At 39.1% G+C, this 20566-nt stretch overlaps 1 protein-coding gene across 14 annotated transcripts in view; it reads right to left on the bottom strand.

Moving 5' to 3' along the window:
• NSD1 (nuclear receptor binding SET domain protein 1) overlaps positions 1-20566 on the bottom strand; it is a 170572-nt gene that overhangs the window by 58501 nt on the left and 91505 nt on the right. For all 14 annotated transcript variants that reach the window (XM_008958210.5, XM_034961061.4, XM_034961057.3 and 11 more), the window contains 3 exons: positions 7106-7230; positions 4542-4812; positions 3184-3293 (listed from right to left, as the gene is read on the bottom strand). In XM_008958210.5, coding sequence (XP_008956458.1) covers positions 3184-3293; positions 4542-4812; positions 7106-7230 — 506 coding nt within the window. The remainder of the gene's footprint in view (positions 1-3183; positions 3294-4541; positions 4813-7105; positions 7231-20566) is intronic.

Here is a 20566-nt window from a genome sequence, read left to right as displayed (position 1 = left end):
GATTAATCCAAATTAAAGCAACATTAAAACTCAAAACAAATACTCAACATCAGGAGTCTAATCAAGAGCCACACATTTTATTCACCTCACCCACTACTAATATACTTCTATGAATTAGTTCCACCCCAAGCAAATGTCTTTTCCTACAAGAATGATAATATTCTTCATCATAACTGTAAAACAACATTTAGTGGTCACAAAAAGTTAGTATAGTAAAGGCCATTCTGGCTGGGCACGGTGGTTCACACCTGTATTCCCAGCATTTTGGGGGGCCGAGGCAGACGGATCACCTGAGGTCGGGAGTTCGAGACCAGCCCGACTACCATGGAGAAACCCTGCCTCTACTAAAAATACAAAAAATTAGCCAGGCATGGTGGCACATCCCTGTAATCCCAGCTACTTCGGAGGCTGGGGTAGGAGAATCGCATGAACCTGGAAGGTGGAGGTTGTGGTGAGCCGAGATTGTGCCATTGCATTCCAGCCTAGACAACAAAAGCAAAACTCTGTCTCAAATAAATAAATAAATAAATAATAAAGGCCATTTTTGTTGTAGAGTTCCTAATGTTTGTAACTAAAACAAGATAAAATACAGCTGTGAATTTCTGAATGCTCATTTTATCATATTAATAAATCATAAGACTGCAATTCTCCTCATGTTCACTATATATCAGAAGTCTATTTCAAGTAAAATGAATGGGCAAATGTTAGGTATCCAATTCAACAAAACAAGACTCCTACACAAATCCACAAAATACATTTCTGTAATTTTTTTTAAAATAGCAATCATTTTATTTAGATAACAAATTAGTTCATTGTTTAACAGTTACCCAAAAGCTGTGGAACAAAATAATTACAATGCTCCCCAAACTACAGTCAGAGAATAATGCAGGAAATAGTCTCATTTCTATTATGATCAATTTTATAACTGAAAATAAAAATTAACAGCACACACACACACACATGCACACACACAACAATCATACCATATGAATAAAAATCAAACTATTCTGTTTAGAATGAAAAAGACCAAAGAACTTCTTAGAGGATGTGACTAAGATGCCAGTAACTTACTTTGTATATATAGTCTAGTGTGGATATACATTAAGCCAGAGTACCCTTAAAGCACTACCAGAACAGATCAATCTCTCATTCTGTTTGACATACTGATTAATCCACCTGCAGACAGGGTGGTGGTGTGCCTGGTAAACTAAAATGGAACTGAATCATGGCTTTAGCCTTATGACAAAATATACCTCAGAGTAACCAGGACTTCAACAATGAAGTAGGCCAGGTCAGATGGCAGGACAGACTCCCAAACAGACAAGAGGACACTTTACTCCAGAGTTTGGTGCTAGCCATAACCAATAATTCTGATTTTCTCTTGCTCTGATCCCAAATTTAACGGCAACCTCCTCTCCCCAAAAGTAAAAATTCAACAGTGACAAAGAGTTATTAAGTATAATTAATACTTAAAAGATACTGGGAATCTAAGAGAGGGTGAGGATAAATATCAGGGAGTATTTTTTCTTTTTTTTTTGAGAGAGAGTGAGTCTCGCTCTGTCGCCTAGGCTGGAGTGCAATGCCATGACCTCGACTCACTGCAACCTCTGCCTCCCAGGTTCCAGCAATTCTCCTGTCTCAGCCTCCTGAGTAGCTGGGATTATGCGCAGGTACCACGACGCCCAGCCATTTTTTTTTTTTTTTGTATTATTAGTAGAGACGGGGTTTTACCATGTTGGCCAGGCTGGTCTCCAACTCCTGACCGCAAGTGATCTGCCCACCTGCGCCTCCCAAAGTGCTGGGATTACAGGTGTGAGCCACCGCACCCAGCCAATATCAGTGATTTTTTGGTAAATGGTGCTGAAACAACTGGACATCAATATGGGGGAGAACAAAACTCCATCTCAAAAATTCAAGATGGAACAAAGATCTATATGTGAAACCAGAACCAAAAAGCTCCTAAAAGAAAACACAGGGAGAACATCTTTGTGTCCATGGGGCACACAAAAATTTCATTTATTGATTGACTGAGACAGGGTCTTGCTCTGTCACCCAGGGTGGAGTGCAATAGCGCAATCATAGCTCACTGCAGCCTCGACCTCCGGGGCTCAAGACATCCTACCACTTCAGCCTTCTGAGTAGCTGGGACCAGACACGCAACACCACACCATTTTCTGGGGTTTTTTTGGGACAGTTTTTTGTTTTGTAGAGACAAGGTCTCCTTTATTGCCCAGGCTGGTCTCAAGCTCCTGAGCTTAAGCAATCCTACTGCCTCAGGTTCCCTAAGTCCTGGGATTATAGGCTTGAGCCATCACAATAGATTTTTTATTTTTTTGAGACGGAGTCTCGCCCTGTCACCCAGGCTGGAGTGCAGTGGCGCAATCTCGGCTCACTGCAAGCTCCGCCTCCTGGGTTCACACCATTCTCCTGCCTCAGCCTCCCGAGTAGCTGGGACTACAGGCGCCTGCCACCACGCCCGGCTAATTTTTTGTATTTTTAGTAGAGAGGGGGTTTCTCCACGTTAGCCAGGATGGTCTCGATATCCTGACCTCGTGATCCGCCCGCCTCAGCCTCCCAAAATGCTGGGATTACAGGCATGAGCCACTGCGCCCGGCCACCATCACACTAGATTTCTTGAATAAAACACAAAAAGTATTTATCACATAAAAAAAAAAATTGATACCCAGTCTCTACCAAAAAAAGACAAAAAATTAACTGGTGAGCCTGGGAGGCAGAGATTACAGTGAGCCAAAATTATGCCACTGCACTCCAGCCTGGGTGACAGAATCAGACCCTGTCTCAAAAAAACAAAACAAAAGGGCTACGACGACACGGCAATAGGAGAGTAGACTAGTGATATTTGAGATAGTAGTTTAGTAGAAAACAGGTAAGAGGATTTGAACCCAGAAAAGAAATTATAACAAACACAAACTTAATCTTCAAAGCATTTAAAAATTTTTTTCACTTGGAAAGGAAACCTGAAACCAGTTTATACACATACATGGTCACACAACCGCAAAACAGCCTTTCATGTAGGAAATCTCAGATCATGTATGACTGCTAACACACACACTAATTTCTATATGTATGTACATCAATGTTATAACTGCTACTCAAAATGTCATTTTTAAAATTTCTAATTTCCTGAGTTTATTTCTTTTAGAACTTACAAAAACAACATACCTTTTTAGAAAGGCCAAGGTCCCCCTTCTTGGGCATAAATCCAGGGTCTAAATCATTGGATTCAAGAAGTTTCTTAGTTGGTTTTCTTTGACGTTTACTTTCATAATTTCCTGAAATGCATGTATCTTTACATTAGATGATTTAGAAACTGGGCACAAGTTAATTTTTAAAAAATCTGTATACCACACAAAATGAATCTCAATGTTTTTGATGTTTTCCCCGTCATCTTATGGGAAGAGGCAGGATGGTAATTTGCTTATTATAAAATATTAGTAAACAAAACAAGTAAACAGTTCTCAATGCAAGCACCAACTAATGTGAGGGATGTGTGTGTGGTGACTTTAACTCACAAAATCACTAAGGGAGAAGTCAGAAGGACGGAACTGCCTTTATAACAACTGATTGTTGGTGAGGATAAAATAAGGAGAAGTGGAGTGAAATAGAACTTGGATCATGGTCATAAATGGACAAAGATTATAGTTTCTGCTCTGCCCCTAAGTAAATAAAATTCAATAGGTAAAAGATAATTCATAGGATCACTCAAGAATAATATAAAAGAGCTGACTTAATAGAGTTTTGGCACATAGTAGGTACTGAAATAATAACTATCTTTACTATTCTTTCAAAAATCTTTTTTATTATACCCAACTAGTTTAAGCACAATTGGAATCGTTTCTTTAAGGAATAACATCAAAAGCTACTGTTGATAATGTAAAAAAGTTATATCCAAAATTTAAAGGGGTACAGAAAAGAGGATTCTTGCCATTCCTTGACTGACTATAATATTCAATAGTTACAAGGTGAATTAGAGACAATATGTTTAGATCCAACTCTCCCCAGGTGATATATAAAGAATGATCAAGTGAGAAGTAACTGGTAATTAACTTCTAATGAACTGGTAATTACTATGTTGTCAGGTATATAACATTATACATTAATACATTATGATCTCCATTTATAGATGAGGAAACAAGTTCAGAGATTAAACAACTTCCCAAGTAACACAAGGATTGGTGGAGCCAGCACTTGAAGCATAGTGCTTATTCCACTAATGTGCAGTGCTCCTCTTGAAGCCCTGTTATCCTGGTTGTTAATTTACACAGTGGCTGATCAACAATCATGAAGAGCAACACTGGAGCAAGGAGCATAGTTATTAAAAATACATCTTCTTGATAGTGTGCCACAGTTCATGGTTAGTAACTATATCTAATTAGCCATCACTTTAAGTATTTCCCAGGACAAAAGGGGGTAGTTTATTGTATATAGATATAATGTTGGCTTTACATCAAAACATACTAAAATCTCCTGCTTCCTCTAATCATATCTGCTCAAATACTGAGACCCCAACCCCACCTTACCTGGCGTTTTAACTAGCAATTCCTCAGACTCAAGGGCAGGCCGTGGAGAGACTTCCGGAGCCACAGGCACAGACAAGGTCAGCTGCGGCAACTCAGCATGTCCACCTCCAAGTTCTGACTGAGCCAAGGGGCCCTCCAAAAACGGAGCCTCCCTTTCAAGAACTGGAGGCTCTTCTTTGGTTGAAATCAAAGAATTCTCGTCCACCTGCTTGTTCTGAGCACTAGATCGACCTCGGGCTAGAAGGCTTTCCTCTTCACAGCGGGAACTTACCTAAGAACAAAAAATAAAAATAGAGTCCACAGGCCAAAATTGTTGTAATTTAAGTGTCAAAAAGAATAACGCACTTTAAAAGGAATGAAATTCTGACAAAGGCTACAAAAAGTGGATGAACCTTGAAGACATTATGTATGCTAAGGGAAATTACTTAGACACAAAGAACAAATATCGTATGATTTCAAGTATATGAGGTATCTAGAATAAGAAAATTCTTGAGACAGAAAATAGAATGGCAATTGCCAGGGGCTGAGCAGAAAAGGGAGTTATTGGTTAATGGGCATTGACTTTTAATTTGGAAAGATGAAAAAAATTATCGAGATGGATGGTGGAGATGGTTGCACAACAATGTAACTGTGCTTCATGCTACTGAACTGTACACTTAAAAATGGATAAAATAGGCTGGGTGCGGTGGCTCACGCCTGTAATTCCAGAACTTTGGGAGGCCAAGGCAGGCAGATCACGAGGTCAGGAGATCAAGACCATCCTGGCTAACATGGTGAAACCCTGTCTCTACCTAAAAATGCAAAAAATTAGCCAGGTATGGTGGCGGGCACCTGTAGTCCCAGCTACTCGGGAGGCTGAGGCAGGAGAATGGTGTGAACAGGAGAGGCAGAGCTTGCAGTGAGCCGAGATCATACCACTGCACTCCAGCCTGGGCAACAGAGCGAGACTCCATCTCAAAAAAAAAAAAAAAAAAAAAAAAGATAAAATAATAAAATTTACATTATATATATATATATATTTAACCAAAATTAAATGAAGTTGACTGAGATACACTGAAGCTATAATATTGATAAGTCCACAACAATAATTCAAAAGCAGGGGAAAGAGACTGCTCTAATGTCTCCAATTAAAACAACTACTAATGAACTCCTTAATATTACAATTGGTAATTAATGGGAAAGAAAGAAGCACTTATTCTGCCTTTCAAGTATTTCAGGACAATAACAGAGTCCAATTAATGAAAGAGACTATCAGTTAATAAAAATAGAGAAAATAATAAAATCTGAAAGTCTTCATTTTGTAACCTCTAATAAAATTATTGATATAGGTAAAGATCCTCAACTGGGGTTTTCAAAAAACCATCAGGGAAGCTGGGCATGGTGGCCCACACCTGTAATCCCAACACTCTGGGAGGCTGAGGCAGAAAGATCACTGGAGCCCAGGAATTCGAGACCAGCCAGGGCAACATAGTGGGACACCGCCTCTACAAAAAAAAAATGTTGTCAAAAATTAGCCAGGTGTGGTAGTGTGCACCTTTGGTCCCAACTACTCAGGAGGCTGAGACGGAAAGATTGCTTAAACCCAGGAGGTCAAGGCTGCAGTGAACCGTGTTCGTGCATCTCTGCACTCCAGCTTGGGCAAGACACTGTCTCAATTTTAAAAAAGAAAGAACAAACTGTCAGGGAATGGCTGATGGGAATAAAACATTTTTTAACCCTCTAATGTACAATATATTCCACATTATCATCTCTGATATAGTCTAGCTAAAAATGTTCAACTTTCAATCTATCAAACTGATAGGTTCTATCTTCCATTTGACAGAGAACAGGAGATAGAGAAAACAATCTAAGTGACACCTATGAGGAAGCAATTACACAAATACAGAAAGTAGATGACTTTATATGTCACTCTCTTATAGACATGATCATGATCATGAAAAAAGGGATTGTTCTGAATTCAAAGTGATTTGAGAACCATAACAACCAGTTACAATGAGCAGTCCTAGATTGAGTCCTGGTATGAATAATCCAAAGGTAAAGGTTAGGGGATAATTGATGAAATTTGAAAGACAGTTGATGTCAGATAAACAGATCTTATATAAGATGTAAATATGTTAAATTGATTATAAAGGAAAATGTTCCATTTTTTAACTACGTATTAAACTATGTAGGGGTAGAATGTCAAGATGTCTCTATTTCATTTTAAAAAACTGAGTTGAAAAATAAGACAAGATATATTTACTTTTGAAATTAGGGTCAGACTATATATATTTCACTTTATAGCCTATATTTTTACTTAAGATTAAATCATAACAATATTCCTAAGTCATTACTCTTTGAAGGCAAAGAGGGAAAAATATATACATAAAGAAATATAATATGTAGATTCATTTATATATTTCCTGAATAACCACTAAATCCTAAGTACTGTGCTAGAAGCAGAGAATAAAAAACAAGATCCCAGTTAAGGAAATTATTGTTTCATGAAGATAAAGTATGACACTGAAGATAAAATTGCAGTTTCCTAAGGACCAGTGAAAGTTTGCTGAAATTTTGCAACATACCTTGTGCACCTGCTCCTGTACCTTCTTTTGTTTTTTCTTAGGAGCAAATATCTGATCATATTCTTCTGTATATTCCAAAAGCCACTTGCTTGGCTTCCTAAGGCGTTTCTTCTCTGACCGCACAGCTAAAAGATGATAAACAAATTCAACATTAATCAAAAAGCTTCAGGAAAACCCACTGTTTTTATGAGACCATCTGATACTCCCAAAAGTAACCAGATGGGAAACCACATAGTAAAATAGACTATGGCTTAAGATGCAAGAGGCACAAAATGGCTTATGTTTTCTCATATGCAAAAGGAGTTGGGGGAGACAAAAGGACTTGTGTTACCTTATATACACAAATAATAGAATATATGTGGCCCATCCAATATTAAGGAAAAGGTTAAATTTAAAGCCAGGTCTTATAGTCACTGACACCTGTACATATAAAGCTAATATATACCTAACAAAAATGTAGCATCTAGATCAAGTAAATAGGTAAAATACATCTTGAGTTACAGGCTAAGTATGCCTTATCTGAAACGCTTGGGATCAGAAGTGATTCAGAATTTTTCATATTTTGTAATATTTGCATATATATATAATAAGTTATCTTGGGGATGGGACCCAAATTGAAATACCAAACTCATTTATGTATTACACACATCTTTTATACACATAGCCTGAAGGTAATTTTACAAAATATTTATTTTCTACATTATACAAAGTTCGTGTACAGTGAACCATGAGAAAGCAAAAGTGTCATTATCTCAGCCACCCATGTGGAATATCTGTGGTTGTTTGGCATTACCATCATTCCTGTCTCTGAATTTATGTGCTACTGACAGGCAAACATTTTCTTATACTTATTCACACATAAGTACTTAACAGTAAAAATATGACATACCATTAATACAGTGAAAAAGTAATGTGTTCAGGGTAGCTAAGCAGCACAGTAGTATCAGGAGAATACATGTATCAGCTGATAAAAAAACAGTAATAACAATGTTGGGCTTTGTGTCTCCATCTATGATGCTGTGTTTTGATTAAAAGGTTACTGTATACTGTTTTATTTTATAAGGTAAGAAGAAACATCATCAGAAGCAATTAGGAACCAGGAAGTCCTCTAGGAATGAAGAGGCATTCTGTGGGATGGCTTTTTAAAATGTTTCCTCTAAAGTCATCTGTCTCATTAACAACGAGTATTGTCTAGAAGGATCTCATTTTATTCATTTATTTATTTTTTGAGACGGGGGCTCACTCTGTCACCCAGGCTGGCGTGCAGCGGCATGATCTCAGCTCACTGCAACCTTCGCCTTCCAGGATCAAGCGATTCTACTGCCTCAGCCTCCTGAGTAGCTGGGATTACAGGCGCCTGCCACCACACCCAGCTAATTTTGTATTTTTAGTACAGACAGCATTTCACCGGGTTGGCCAGGCTGTTCTCGAACTCCTGACCTCAAGTGATCTGCCCACCTTGGCCTCCCAAAGTGCTGGGATTACAGGCTCTCGAGACACTGCGCCCAGCCCAAGGCTCTCATTTTATAAACTGACATCATTTCTTTTTCTGTTATGAATGAACACTGCTCTGGTCCTTCAATAAGCCCATCACATACATTAACCATGTCATCTATAGGTACTTTTTCTGCAGTGTTAATGTCATCTTCATTATCACAATCACTCTGATTCAGATCGATATCAGCTCTATCACCATGTTGAACAAAGAAACGGGAGCCTCTTTGTCGATATTAAAAGCTTTCTTGTTATCCACTTCTTCCAGCTTACTGACAAATGGAAGGTATACTTTTTGCATATGTAAGGATGTTACACATTTTTCTCACTTTACTGAAGAAGCCATCAAAATCACCACCTTGTTCATTATCATCAGTGAACACAGCTGAAGGTCAGAAGTGGTGCCAGGCATGCACAGCTGTACCTTTAGTCACTGTGTTCCAGACACTGACAACATCATATATGGCATCCTTCACTCCTTTTGAAACCCTTTCACACCCATACATCTATTCACAGCTGCCAGCATATTCAAGAAAGCGTTTTTATATTTACTCTTCATCAATCTAGGGATTCCCTGGTCATATGGCAGTGAAGTCACACTTCAGGGAAAGCACATGGCATAAACATTATTTTTGATAAAATTGCAGCTGCAGGATGAGCCGAAGAGTTTTCAAGGAGGAACAGTCATCATCCTGTCCAGCTTCCCTGAAATAAGCACCAACTACTGCTATAAAATGTTTGTGAAACCAATCAGAAAAGATGTCCCTAGATATCCATGTGTTTCTGTTAGCATAATAACGAACTGGTAAGAAATTCATGCCTTTGGGGCAGGTGCGGTGGCTCAGGAGTTCGAGACCAGCCTGGCCAATATGGTGAAAGCCTGTCTCTACTTAAAAAAAAAAAAAAAAAAATACTAGCCAGGCATGGTGGCTCATGTCTATAATGCGAGCTACACCAGATGCCGAGGCATGAGAATCACTTAAACCCAGGAGGCAGAGGTTGCAGTGAGCCAAGATCTAGCCACTGCACTCCAGGCTGGGTGACAGAGCCAAACTTTAAAAAAAAAATTTATGCCTTGGGGCTGGGTGCAGCAGCTCACGCCTGTAATCCTAGCACTTAGGGAAGCCAATGCAGGAAGATCACTTGAGCCCAGGAATTCAATACCAGCCCAGTTAACATAGTGAGACCCCATCTCTACTAAAAATAAAAATAAAAAAAAAAATAGCCAAGCATAGTAGCACACAGCTGTAGTCCCAGCTACCAGGGAAGAATGCTTGAGTCTGGAAGATCAAGGCTACTGTGAGCCATAATTGTGCCACTGCACTCAAGCCTGGACAACAGGGCGAGACTATCTCCAAAAAAAGAAAAGAAAAGAAATTCATGCCTTGAAATCACTAACAGTGAGAACACAAGCTTTTGCCTATCATAGCAAGTTTACACTTACACATGCCTGCTTAATTAGCACATCCCAGCACAGTTACTCTGTACTAGTCATCCTGAATTCCTGTAGGGGCTGTCTCATCATACATGGTGGTCATTCTAATACCATACTCTTCTGTAAGATGTTTCACACTTACACCACTGTCTAGTTTCTCCAAGAGCCTGACTTACTTTCTGCACTATACCTAAATTCTTCCTCCTTTCTTATTACTCTAATCTATGGGGATATCTTCAGGCTTTCTGAGAAGTTCAACAAAATCTTTATACCACAAAGCAGGAAAAAATTCTTTTTAATTTAAAAACACAATGAATAATGCAAGGAGGCTTTTGCCCCGTGTGGGTTATTTTGGAAAACTTTCTGTTGGTGCATCCAGCCTGCACGTGTGCCATTTTATCACCTTTTATGGGTATAATTGCATGGGAAAATCCGGCTGTGCATGTAAAAGATACATCTAAGCTGAAGGGGGTGGAAGGATAGTTTTTCCCTGGGGGACGTTGAATAAACTCTGCTGTGTTCCTGTGTTCTGACTGACACATTGCATGATGTCAACTGTGGAATTTTCCACTTGTGGTATTATGTCAATATTCAAAAAGATTTCGATTTTGGAGCATTTTGGATTTCTGATTAGGAATGCTCAACCTGCATTTTAAACAACATCTCTATGGATTTTGTAGAATATCAGGAATGACATTTCAACAGAATATTATATAATCGGCACTACCACATGAATTTCAAAACCACTTTACAAACACTTCATCGATTTAGTATCATATGGTTGTATTACTGTCTCATGCTAAAAAACTGAGAACTATACATCTAAACAGAATTATCAAAAAACATAAAAGGCATGGGAGGCCAAGGTGAGCAGATGGTTTGAGCCCAGGAGTTCAAGAACAGCCTGGGCAACAAAGTGAGACCATGCCTCTACTAAACATAAAAATATAGCTGCCTGTGGTGGCACACACCTGCGGTCCCAGCTACATGGGAGACTGAAGCAGGAGGATGGCTTCAGCCCAGGAGATAGGGGCTGCAGTGAGCCAAGACAGTGCCACCACACTCAAGCCTGAATGACACAGCAAAACCCTATCTGTAAAAATAAAATAATAATAATATATATAACTGATTATATGTCATTATCCCAATAACATAAAAGTGTATGTCATGTATGCAAAAGGCAGGAGAATAAGATTTAATATATATGCAATTGCTTTATGGATCAAAAGAAAAGAAAAAATTGAAAGATTAAAAATGGAATTTTGGGTACATCCTTTAAAAAAATCTTGTCACGGGTTGGGCGCAGTGACTCATGCTTGTAATCCCAGCACTTTGGGAGGCCGAGGTGGGCGGATCACCTGAGGCCAGGAGTTCGAGACTAGCCTGTGAACATGGAAAAACCCCGTCTCTACTAAAAATAAAAAATTGTGTAGTGGCGCACGCCTGTAGTCCCAGCTACTCAGGAGGGTGAGGAAGGAAAATTGCTTGAACCTGGAAGGTGGAGGTTGTAGTGAGTCCAGATCGTGCCACTGAACTTTAGCCTCCATCTCAAAAAATAATAATAACCTTGTCATGTTTTATGATCAAAATATTAAAGTATACATTTTTCTTCAAAGTAATGGTGAAAACAGCTAGGCAAAGTGGCCCACGCCTGTAATCCAAGTACTTTTGGAGGCACAAGCAAGAGGATTACTTGAGCCCAGGAGTTCAACACAAGCCTGGGGAACATGGCAAGACCTCGTCCCTACAAAAAGTTAAAAAATTAGCCAGGTGTGGTGGCACGCGCCTGTAGTCCCAGCTATTTGGGAGGCTAAGGCAGGAGGATCACTTGAGCCCAGGAGTTTGAGGCTGCAATGAGCTAGGATTGTGCAACTGCACTCCAGCCTGGACAACAGAACAAAACCCTGTCTCAAAGTGGGGGCAGGGTGGTGACTTACACAAACCCATCTAATTAGTTAATTATTGAGGTGGCAAGGTCATAATTCCATCCCAAAGTCTCTCAAAACTCCCCATGAACATTTTTCATTAAAACAGATCCCTATGCTATCACATCATGCCCCTTTATCCCCATCCATCACTAACCCCCTCACACAAATTGGATCTCAATCCTAGACAGTCTCCTTCCTTTGTCTTCTTGGCAGGTTCCATAGGCTAAGTCTTGTTGCATTTCCTCTTTTTTTTTTGAGTCGGAGTCTCGCTTTGTCGCCCAGGCTGAAGTGCAGTGGTGTGATCTCGGCTCACAGCAACCTTCACCTCATGGGTTCAAGTGATTCTTGTGCCTCAGTCTCCCGAGTAGCTGGGACTACAGGCACAAGCCACCACATCTGGCTCATTTTTCGGATTTTTAGTAGAGACAGGGTTTCATCATGTTGGCCCAGCTGGTCTCAAACTCCTGTCCTCAGGTGATCTGCTCACCTCAGCCTTCCAAAGTGCTGGGATTATAGGCTTGAGCCACCACGCCTGGCCGCGTTTCCTCTTATAATTGCTGTTTCCACTCTACCTTTGGGGTTTGCTTCTCTCATAGAGTAACTTCTCAGACTAGGCTTCAATACTCCAGCTCTCTATTTCCTTGCAGCTCACAATGAAACCAGCAGATAGCACAAAAGACTGGAAATTAAAGTGAGAAATTCTGTACTGGATACATCTATTAGGTGACAGAGACCTTATGGCTCATAAAACCTAAAATATTTACTATCTGGCACTTCTCTACTTTGGTAGAAAAGTCTACCAACTCTTTCCCTAAATAAAAAATAAAGTAACATACTGAGGCTGAAGCACGAGAATCACTTGAACCCAGGAGGCAGAGGTTGCAGTGAGCCAAGACAGCACCACTGCACTCCAGCCTGGGCGACCGAGTGAGACTTCGTCTAAAAAATAAAAAATAAAAATAAAACACAAATAGAGTAACATATTGTAAGTGAAACAGCATGGTGACAACTGAATGAATTTTAAAAAGATGTTTCCTGGGTGGGATGCAGTGGCTCATGCCTATAATCTCAGCACTTTGGGAGGCTGAAGCCAGCAGATCACTTGAAGTCAGGAGTTCGAGACCAGCCTGGCCAACATGGTGAAGCTCCGTCTCTACTAAAAATACAAAAACTAGCCAGGTGTGGTGGTGCATACCTGTAGTTGCAGCTATCCACGAGGGTGAGGCAGGAGAATCACTTGAACCTGGGAGGCGGAGGTTGCAGTGAGCCTAGATCGTGCCACTGCACTCCAGCCTGGGTGACAGAGCAAGACTCCACCTCAAAAAAATAAAAAAATACATAAAAAGATGCTTCCTGGCTGTTGCTAGGCTTCCCCTCTTTCTTCCTTGCCTCAACCACCCCAACTCCCTACATATGTTCTCTCCCAGTTACAGCACTTTTCAGTTAGAAAAGCATGGAGAATTCACCTACTCTTACTACAAAGGAGCAAAGTGAGGCAAAAAAGTAAGTGATTTGCCAAGCTAAGATAAAGAATATATCAGGAACAAAGGAGGAATATGACCTTTTGGATACTGGAAGAAAATATCAAAATCCATAAAACTGCACAAGTCAATGGAAAGAGGAGTAATTATGCAAACCTTAATACAGGATATGTAGCAAATATCAAACAAAGCAAGAGCCAAATCACACTACCCCTAAGGTTCTCAGCAAATATGCCCTAATTCCTACCACACAACCAGTACGTCATGCCTACTATACAACTACAAAATGTTACTGTATTGTGAAGAAAGAGATAAATGACAAATACTGGATGAGTATAGCAATAGCCGTAGACCTCAGAGTATACACTACCAACTAAAATGATAAAACAGCCAAAAAGTTGAAACAGCCCAAATGTTAATCAATGAATGAATGAATAAATAAAATTAGGCATACATCTATGGTGGAATACTATTTAGCAAAAAAGGGGACAAATTACAGATGGTAAGTTTTTTTTTTTAAATCAGAAAAATATACCAAATGAGAAGAACAAGACACAAAATATCACATATTGCATGATTCCATTAATATTAAATGTCCAGGGAAAAGGCAAATCTACAGAGACAGTCAACTATTGGTTCTCTAGGACTAGTGGTAGGAAGAGGGATTAACTATATACAGATTAGAAGGATCTTTACTGGGATGGTAGAAATGCTCCGAAATGGATTTACAGAGATGGTTGCATAACACATTAAATTTGCAAATAGTATTCGATTGTATACATAAAATGTACGAATTTCACAGTATGTAAATTATACCTTGGATAAAGTTAATTTTAAAAAGTAAAATCTCTTTCATCAAGACTGAACTACATACAGTTTTCTCCTTTTCATTAAAATGGTGAATTTTTCCAAAGGACTAGAATACTAATAGCAACATCACTCTTCCAATACAGATTATTAGACCCCATTTATACCTCGACTTTCCTAGTTCTGGAACCTCAGAGAAAAAAGTTTAAAGAAACAAAAAAAAAAGGCAAAAACCCCAAAACCATTCCTAATAGTGGCAATCTAGATCATTCAGCCTAGGCAGGGGCTGGTGACTCGCGCCTGTAATCCCAGCACTTTGGGAGGTCGAGGCAGGTGGATCACTTGAGGTCAGGAGTTCAAGACCAGCCTAGCCAACATGGCAAAATCCCGTCCCTACTAAAAATACAAAAATCTGCTTAGCGTGGTGGTGCATGTCTGTAGTTGCAGCTAGTAGCTCATAAGTCAAGATCATGCCACTGCCCTCCATCCTGGGTGACAGAGTAAGACTCTAACTCAAAAAAAAAAAAAAAAAAAAAGAAAAGAAAAAGAAAAAAAGGCCAATGTTATCAATATACTATAATAAAACTTACGTGAATGTGCTCTCTCTCCCTCTCTGCCCCAAAATAACTGCATTGCACTATACTCACCTATTTTTGGACCTCAGTTGACTACAGGTAATTGACACTGTGAAAAATGAGTTTCTAGATAAAGGGAGACTACTGTACAGAGTAAGAGAAATATGTAAAACCATATAACAGAGCTGCATACAGCGCAATGCAGCCTGAGAAAATCTACAGGATGAATCTTCCAAAAAAAATAAATTACAAGGGAACTTTCTGCCTTTTTTTTTTTTTTTGAGAGAGTTTCTCTCTTGTGGTCCAGGGTAGAGTACAATGGCACAATCTCGGCTCACTGCAACCTCTGCCTCCTGGGTTCAAGCAATTCTCCTGCCTAACCGTCCCGAATAGCTGGAATTACAGGTGTGAGCCACTGTGCTAGGCCAAACTTTCTGCTTTCTGTTCCATGTTTTAGGTTATTTTAAAAATTTAAATATGAATATTTAGGCCGGGTGTATGGCTCACATCTGTAATGCCAGCACTTTGGGAGGCCAAGGCGAGCGGGACCACCTGAGGTCAGGAGTTTGAGACCAGCCTGGCCAACAGGCGAAACCCTGTCCCTACTAAAAATACAAACATTAGCCAGATGTGGTGGCGCACACCAGCTGAGGCAGGAGAATTGCTTGAACTCGGGAGGCGGAGGTTGCAGTAAGCCAAGATCGCATCACTGCACTCCAGCCTGGGTGCTAGGCTCTGTCTAAAAATAATAATAATATTTAACTCATAAAAATCCAAAGTTAATGAATATTGTTATCATCCTGCCAGAAAGTAAAGGAAACTAACTTCCATCTGCCTCCTTATCAACTTATATTTTATTGTTGTGGTATATTTTAATGCCATATGTATTTAAGACCATAAGGCATTATTATTTTCATAGTCAACTGTTTGATTTACTCAAATATTTAGCACTTTCTTTATTCTGAATTCCTACTGAAAAAGGATGTATCACAGAAAATTGCAAACATCTACAAAACCAGTATAGTAAACAACTAGACTCACTGATTACAAATTCATGGCCAATCTATTTTTATCTGTATCCCCATCTTTCCATGTTATTTTGCAATATCTCATACTCCATAATATTTCATCCATATGTGTTTCATCATGTATCTCTAACGGGATATTTTAACATAACAGAATACCTCTAGTACATGTAATAGTATTTACTCAGTAAAAATATCCCTATCCACACCCTGCCCTACAGTTGTTATAAATTTGGCAGGACTCTGTAAAATAAAAAACCATTGGAAATTCCAAACAACCAAAGTAAATTAACCATCTGAAACATAGCTTCATTCATATCAAAACTATACATGCAGCCCCTTAACAAAATTTCATACTTTACTCAAAATTTTTTTTAATTACTAGATTGTGAGTAGGAATACAGACTTGGAAAAGGGGGTGGTTAGACTGGATGTTAAAAAAAAAAATTAACAGAATGCCAATCTGTACTTTTCTGTACTGTTAGTAGGAACATATCAGTATAACAACTATGAAGTGAAATTTCAAATTGGAATACTACGAGATATCGCCAAAGACAAACCAAATGACCTAAGCAGGGCATGGTAGTACACGGCTGTGGTCCCAGCTATTTGGCTGAGGCAGGAGGATCTCTCAAGTGAAGGAAAGAGTTTGAGACCAGGCTTGGGCAAAATAGCAAGAACCCCATTTCACAAATAAATAAATAAACCTCGATAGCAATTTATCTTTCAGGTTCTCTCACACATACCAAATGACTTAAGGTTTTTAACTATGCTAAATTTTAAATTACTTAAAACTGCAAAACAAACTAAATGTCCATTAATTGAGAACAGGTTTAACAAATTATGGCACACTATTGGCCGGGCCCGGTGGCTCACGCATGTAATCCCAGCACTTTGGGAGGCTAAAGCAGGTGGAATACTTGAGCTCAGGAGTTCAAGACCAACCTGAAACCTCACCTCTACCAAAAATACAAAAATTAACCGGGTGTGGTGGCACGTGTCTGTAGTCCCAGCTACCTGGGAAGCTGATGTGGGAGGATCGCTTGAGCCCAGGAGGCAAAGGTTGCAGTGAGCCAAGATTGTGCCACCACACTCCAGCCTAAGCAACAAAGTGAGACCCTGTCTCAAAAACAAAAAACTATGGCACACTCTGCTGCTTAAAAAATGAGAAACTCATTATGCATGGATATGAGAGTGAAACAAAAAATCAAGGTACAAACAATGTATATATACTGTTGAATTTGTGTAACAAACACACATCTACCTTTTTCTTGGTAATTCATACACTGAGTATCTCTGGAGAGCAGATCTAAGCCACTGAGGTACAGGGTTGGGAGGAAAATTTTTACTGAATAGCTTCTCTCATCTTTTCAATACATACTCAAAACCAAAAAATTCAAAACTGAAGTAAAAATAAAATTATATGAAAATATTTGAAATATAATGAACGAAAATTGTGAACTATTCTTAAGGAAAAGACATTATCTGCTTTAACAGTAATATTCACATGTACATTAATAATAATTCACAGGAAAGGATTATTTCCAGCACCCATATGACCCTATTTACTAGCAAAGGTAGATCTATATAAAGGAGGTGAAAGTAAAGGATGTCAGGAAAAAGGGGAGAAAATAAATAAGAAAGGCCGCAATTGGGTTATAACAAAGCACTACTTAAGAAACTACCTGTCATGTTCATTCTATGAGGCCAGTATACTCTGAAAGCAGAACTAGACTAAGACGGCTGGGCACGGCGGCTCACACCTGTAATCCCAGCACTTTGGGAGGTTCAGACAGGCAGATTACTTGAGATCAGGAGTTCGAGACCAGCCTGGCCAATATGGTGAAACCCCGTCTCTACTAAAAATACAAAAATTAGCTGGGTGTGGTGGCGCGTGCCTGTAACCCCAGCTACTTGGGAGGCTGAGGCAGGAGAATCACTTGAACCCGGGAGGCAGAGAATGCAGTGAGCCGAGATCACACCACTGAAGCCTGCGCGACGAGGGCGAAACTCCGTCTCAAAAATATAAAAACAAAAAACATCAACAACAAAAAGAACCAGACAAAAGGTATCACACAAATAGGAAAACTGTAGACCAATATCCTTTGAGTATAGATTTTTAAATCTTCAGCAAAATACAAGCAAAACACATCCAACAACATTACACAACATGAACAAGTAGGATTTACCCCAGGACTTCAAAGTTGGTTCAAATTACAAAAATCAATCAATATAATACATCATATGGATAGAATAAAGGGGGAAACGCAAAATTGTCTTCTCAATAGACACAAAAAAGATCTTACAAATGTGACAAAATAGGTATAAAAGAGAACATTCTAAATATGAAAGGTAATATAACAAAACCACAGCTGACATCATAGTTAATGAAAAAGACTCAATTATTTCCTCCTAACATCAAAAACAAGACAAGGATGTCTGCTTTTTCCACTAGTATTCCGCATCACACTGGAGGCTCTAGCCAGGGTAAGTAAGCAAAGGGGGAAAAGGGCAACTAGATTAGAAAACATGCAGATTGCACGGTCATGTACACAGAAAATCCAAAATAATTCATTAAAAAATACTATTACTAACAAACAGTAATCAATTCTATTAACTAACAGAGATGAGTTCAGCAAAGTTTCACGATAAAATAATATACAAAATGTTTGTATTAATATTAAATATTAAATATTAAAATAATATACAAAATTTTCATAAACATGAGATAATTTGAGAATGAAATCAAAAACAAATTCATTTATAAAAGGACAAAGAAAGACTAAAATACTTAGGAATAAATTTTTTTAAGTGCAGAATTTATACACTGAAAATTACAAAGTATCATGGAAAGAAGTGAAAGACGAATCTAATTGGATGAAAAGTCATCTACTATTCATGGATTGGAAGACTTAATATTGCTAAGATGGCAACACTATGCAAACTACCCTACAGATTCAGCACAATCCCTATCAAAATCATAACTGGCTTTTTTGCAGAAACTTACAACCTTGTTCTAACATTAATATGAAACACCAAAGATGCAAAAGAGCCAAAATGATCTTGAAAAAGGGTAAAGTTAAAAAACTTATACTTTCCAATTTCAGAGACACAGTAAAATTAATTACCACAAAAATACTGTAACTAACACTTACGATTTTTATTTATTTTTTGTTGAGACAAGAGTCTTGCTCTGCCACCCAGGCAGGCTGGAGTGCAGTGGCATGATCTCAGCTCACTGTAACCTCCACCTCCCAGGTTCAGGCGATTCTCCTGCCTCAGCCTCTTAAGTAGCTGGGATTACAGGCATGTGTCACTACACCTGACTACTTTTTGTATTTTTAGTAGAGATGAGGTTTGACCCTCATGTTGGACACGATGGTCTAGAACTCCTGATCTCAGGTGATCCACCCACCTTGGCCTCCCAAAATTCTGGAATTACAGGTGTGAGCCACCACCTCATTGAGAGCACAGAACCAACCTCTTACGTAGTTATGACCAACTGACTATCAATAAGGATGCAAAGACCATTAAATAGGTAAAGAATATTCTTTTCAGGCTGGGCGTGGTGGCTCTCTCTTGTTTTGTTTTTTGGAGACGGAATCTTGCTCTGTCGCCCAGGGTAGAGTGCAATGGCACAATATCAGCTCACTGCAACTTCCGCTTCCTGGGTTCAAGTGATTCTCCTGCCTCAGCCTCCCAAGTAGCTGGGATTACAGGCATCTGCTACCACATCCGGCTAATTTTTGTATTTTTAGTAGAGACGGGGTGTCACCACGTTGGCCAGGCTGGTCTCGAACTTCTGACCTCAAGTGATCTGCCCACATCAGCCTCCCAAAAGTGCTGGGATTAAAGCTGTGAGCCACCGTGCCTGGCCTAGCCACCGTGCCTAGACTGGCTCTCTTAAAAAAATTAAAATTAGCCAGATGTGCTGGCGCATGCCTGTAATCCCAGCTACTTGGGAGGCTGAGACATGAGAACTCCTTGAACCCAGGAGGCAGACGTTGCAGTGAGCCAAGATCCGGCTCTGGGTTGCACTGCAGCCTGGGTGACAGAGCGAGACTCTGTCTGAAAAAAAAAAAAAAAAAAGAAAAAGAATATTCTTTTCAACAAGTGGACACCCACATGCAGCAAAATAAAATTGGACCCCTCACTCACACCGTATACAAAAAATAATTCAAAATGCATCAAAGGTTTTAGAAGAAAACATAGGGTAAATCCTCATAACCAAGAATTACACAATGGTTCTTACATACACCAACAATAGCAAACAAACAGAATGTATCAGGACTTAAATTCTTGTAATTCAAGGTATATGATCAAACTAATAAAAAGACAACCCAAATAAGAGGAGAAAATATCTGTGTATCAAATAAACCCAAAGAATAGGAGAAAATACTTGCATCATATATAATGGACTTATATGTAAAATATATAAAGACCTCTTATTACTTAATAACCAAAAGACAAAAAAGCCCCAATTAAAATATAGTCAAAGACTCTAGATATGTAATTGTCCAAATAAAATACATAAATGACCCAAAAGTATATGAAAATATATTGAACATCATTAGCCAGCAGAGGAATGCAAATGAAAATCATAATGAGATACCACTGCTCCACACCCAAAAGGACGGCTATAACCAAATAAAGTGTCAGCAAGCATATGGAGGAAGTGGAACCCTCATACATTGCTAGGAGGGATATATTATGGTA

The sequence above is a fragment of the Pan paniscus genome, chromosome 4 (assembly GCF_029289425.2).
Source record: "Pan paniscus chromosome 4, NHGRI_mPanPan1-v2.0_pri, whole genome shotgun sequence".
Classification (NCBI taxonomy): Eukaryota; Metazoa; Chordata; class Mammalia; order Primates; family Hominidae; genus Pan; species Pan paniscus.
The sequence above is the reverse complement of the archived record's forward strand: the minus strand, read 5'-3'. Positions and strand labels throughout refer to the sequence as shown.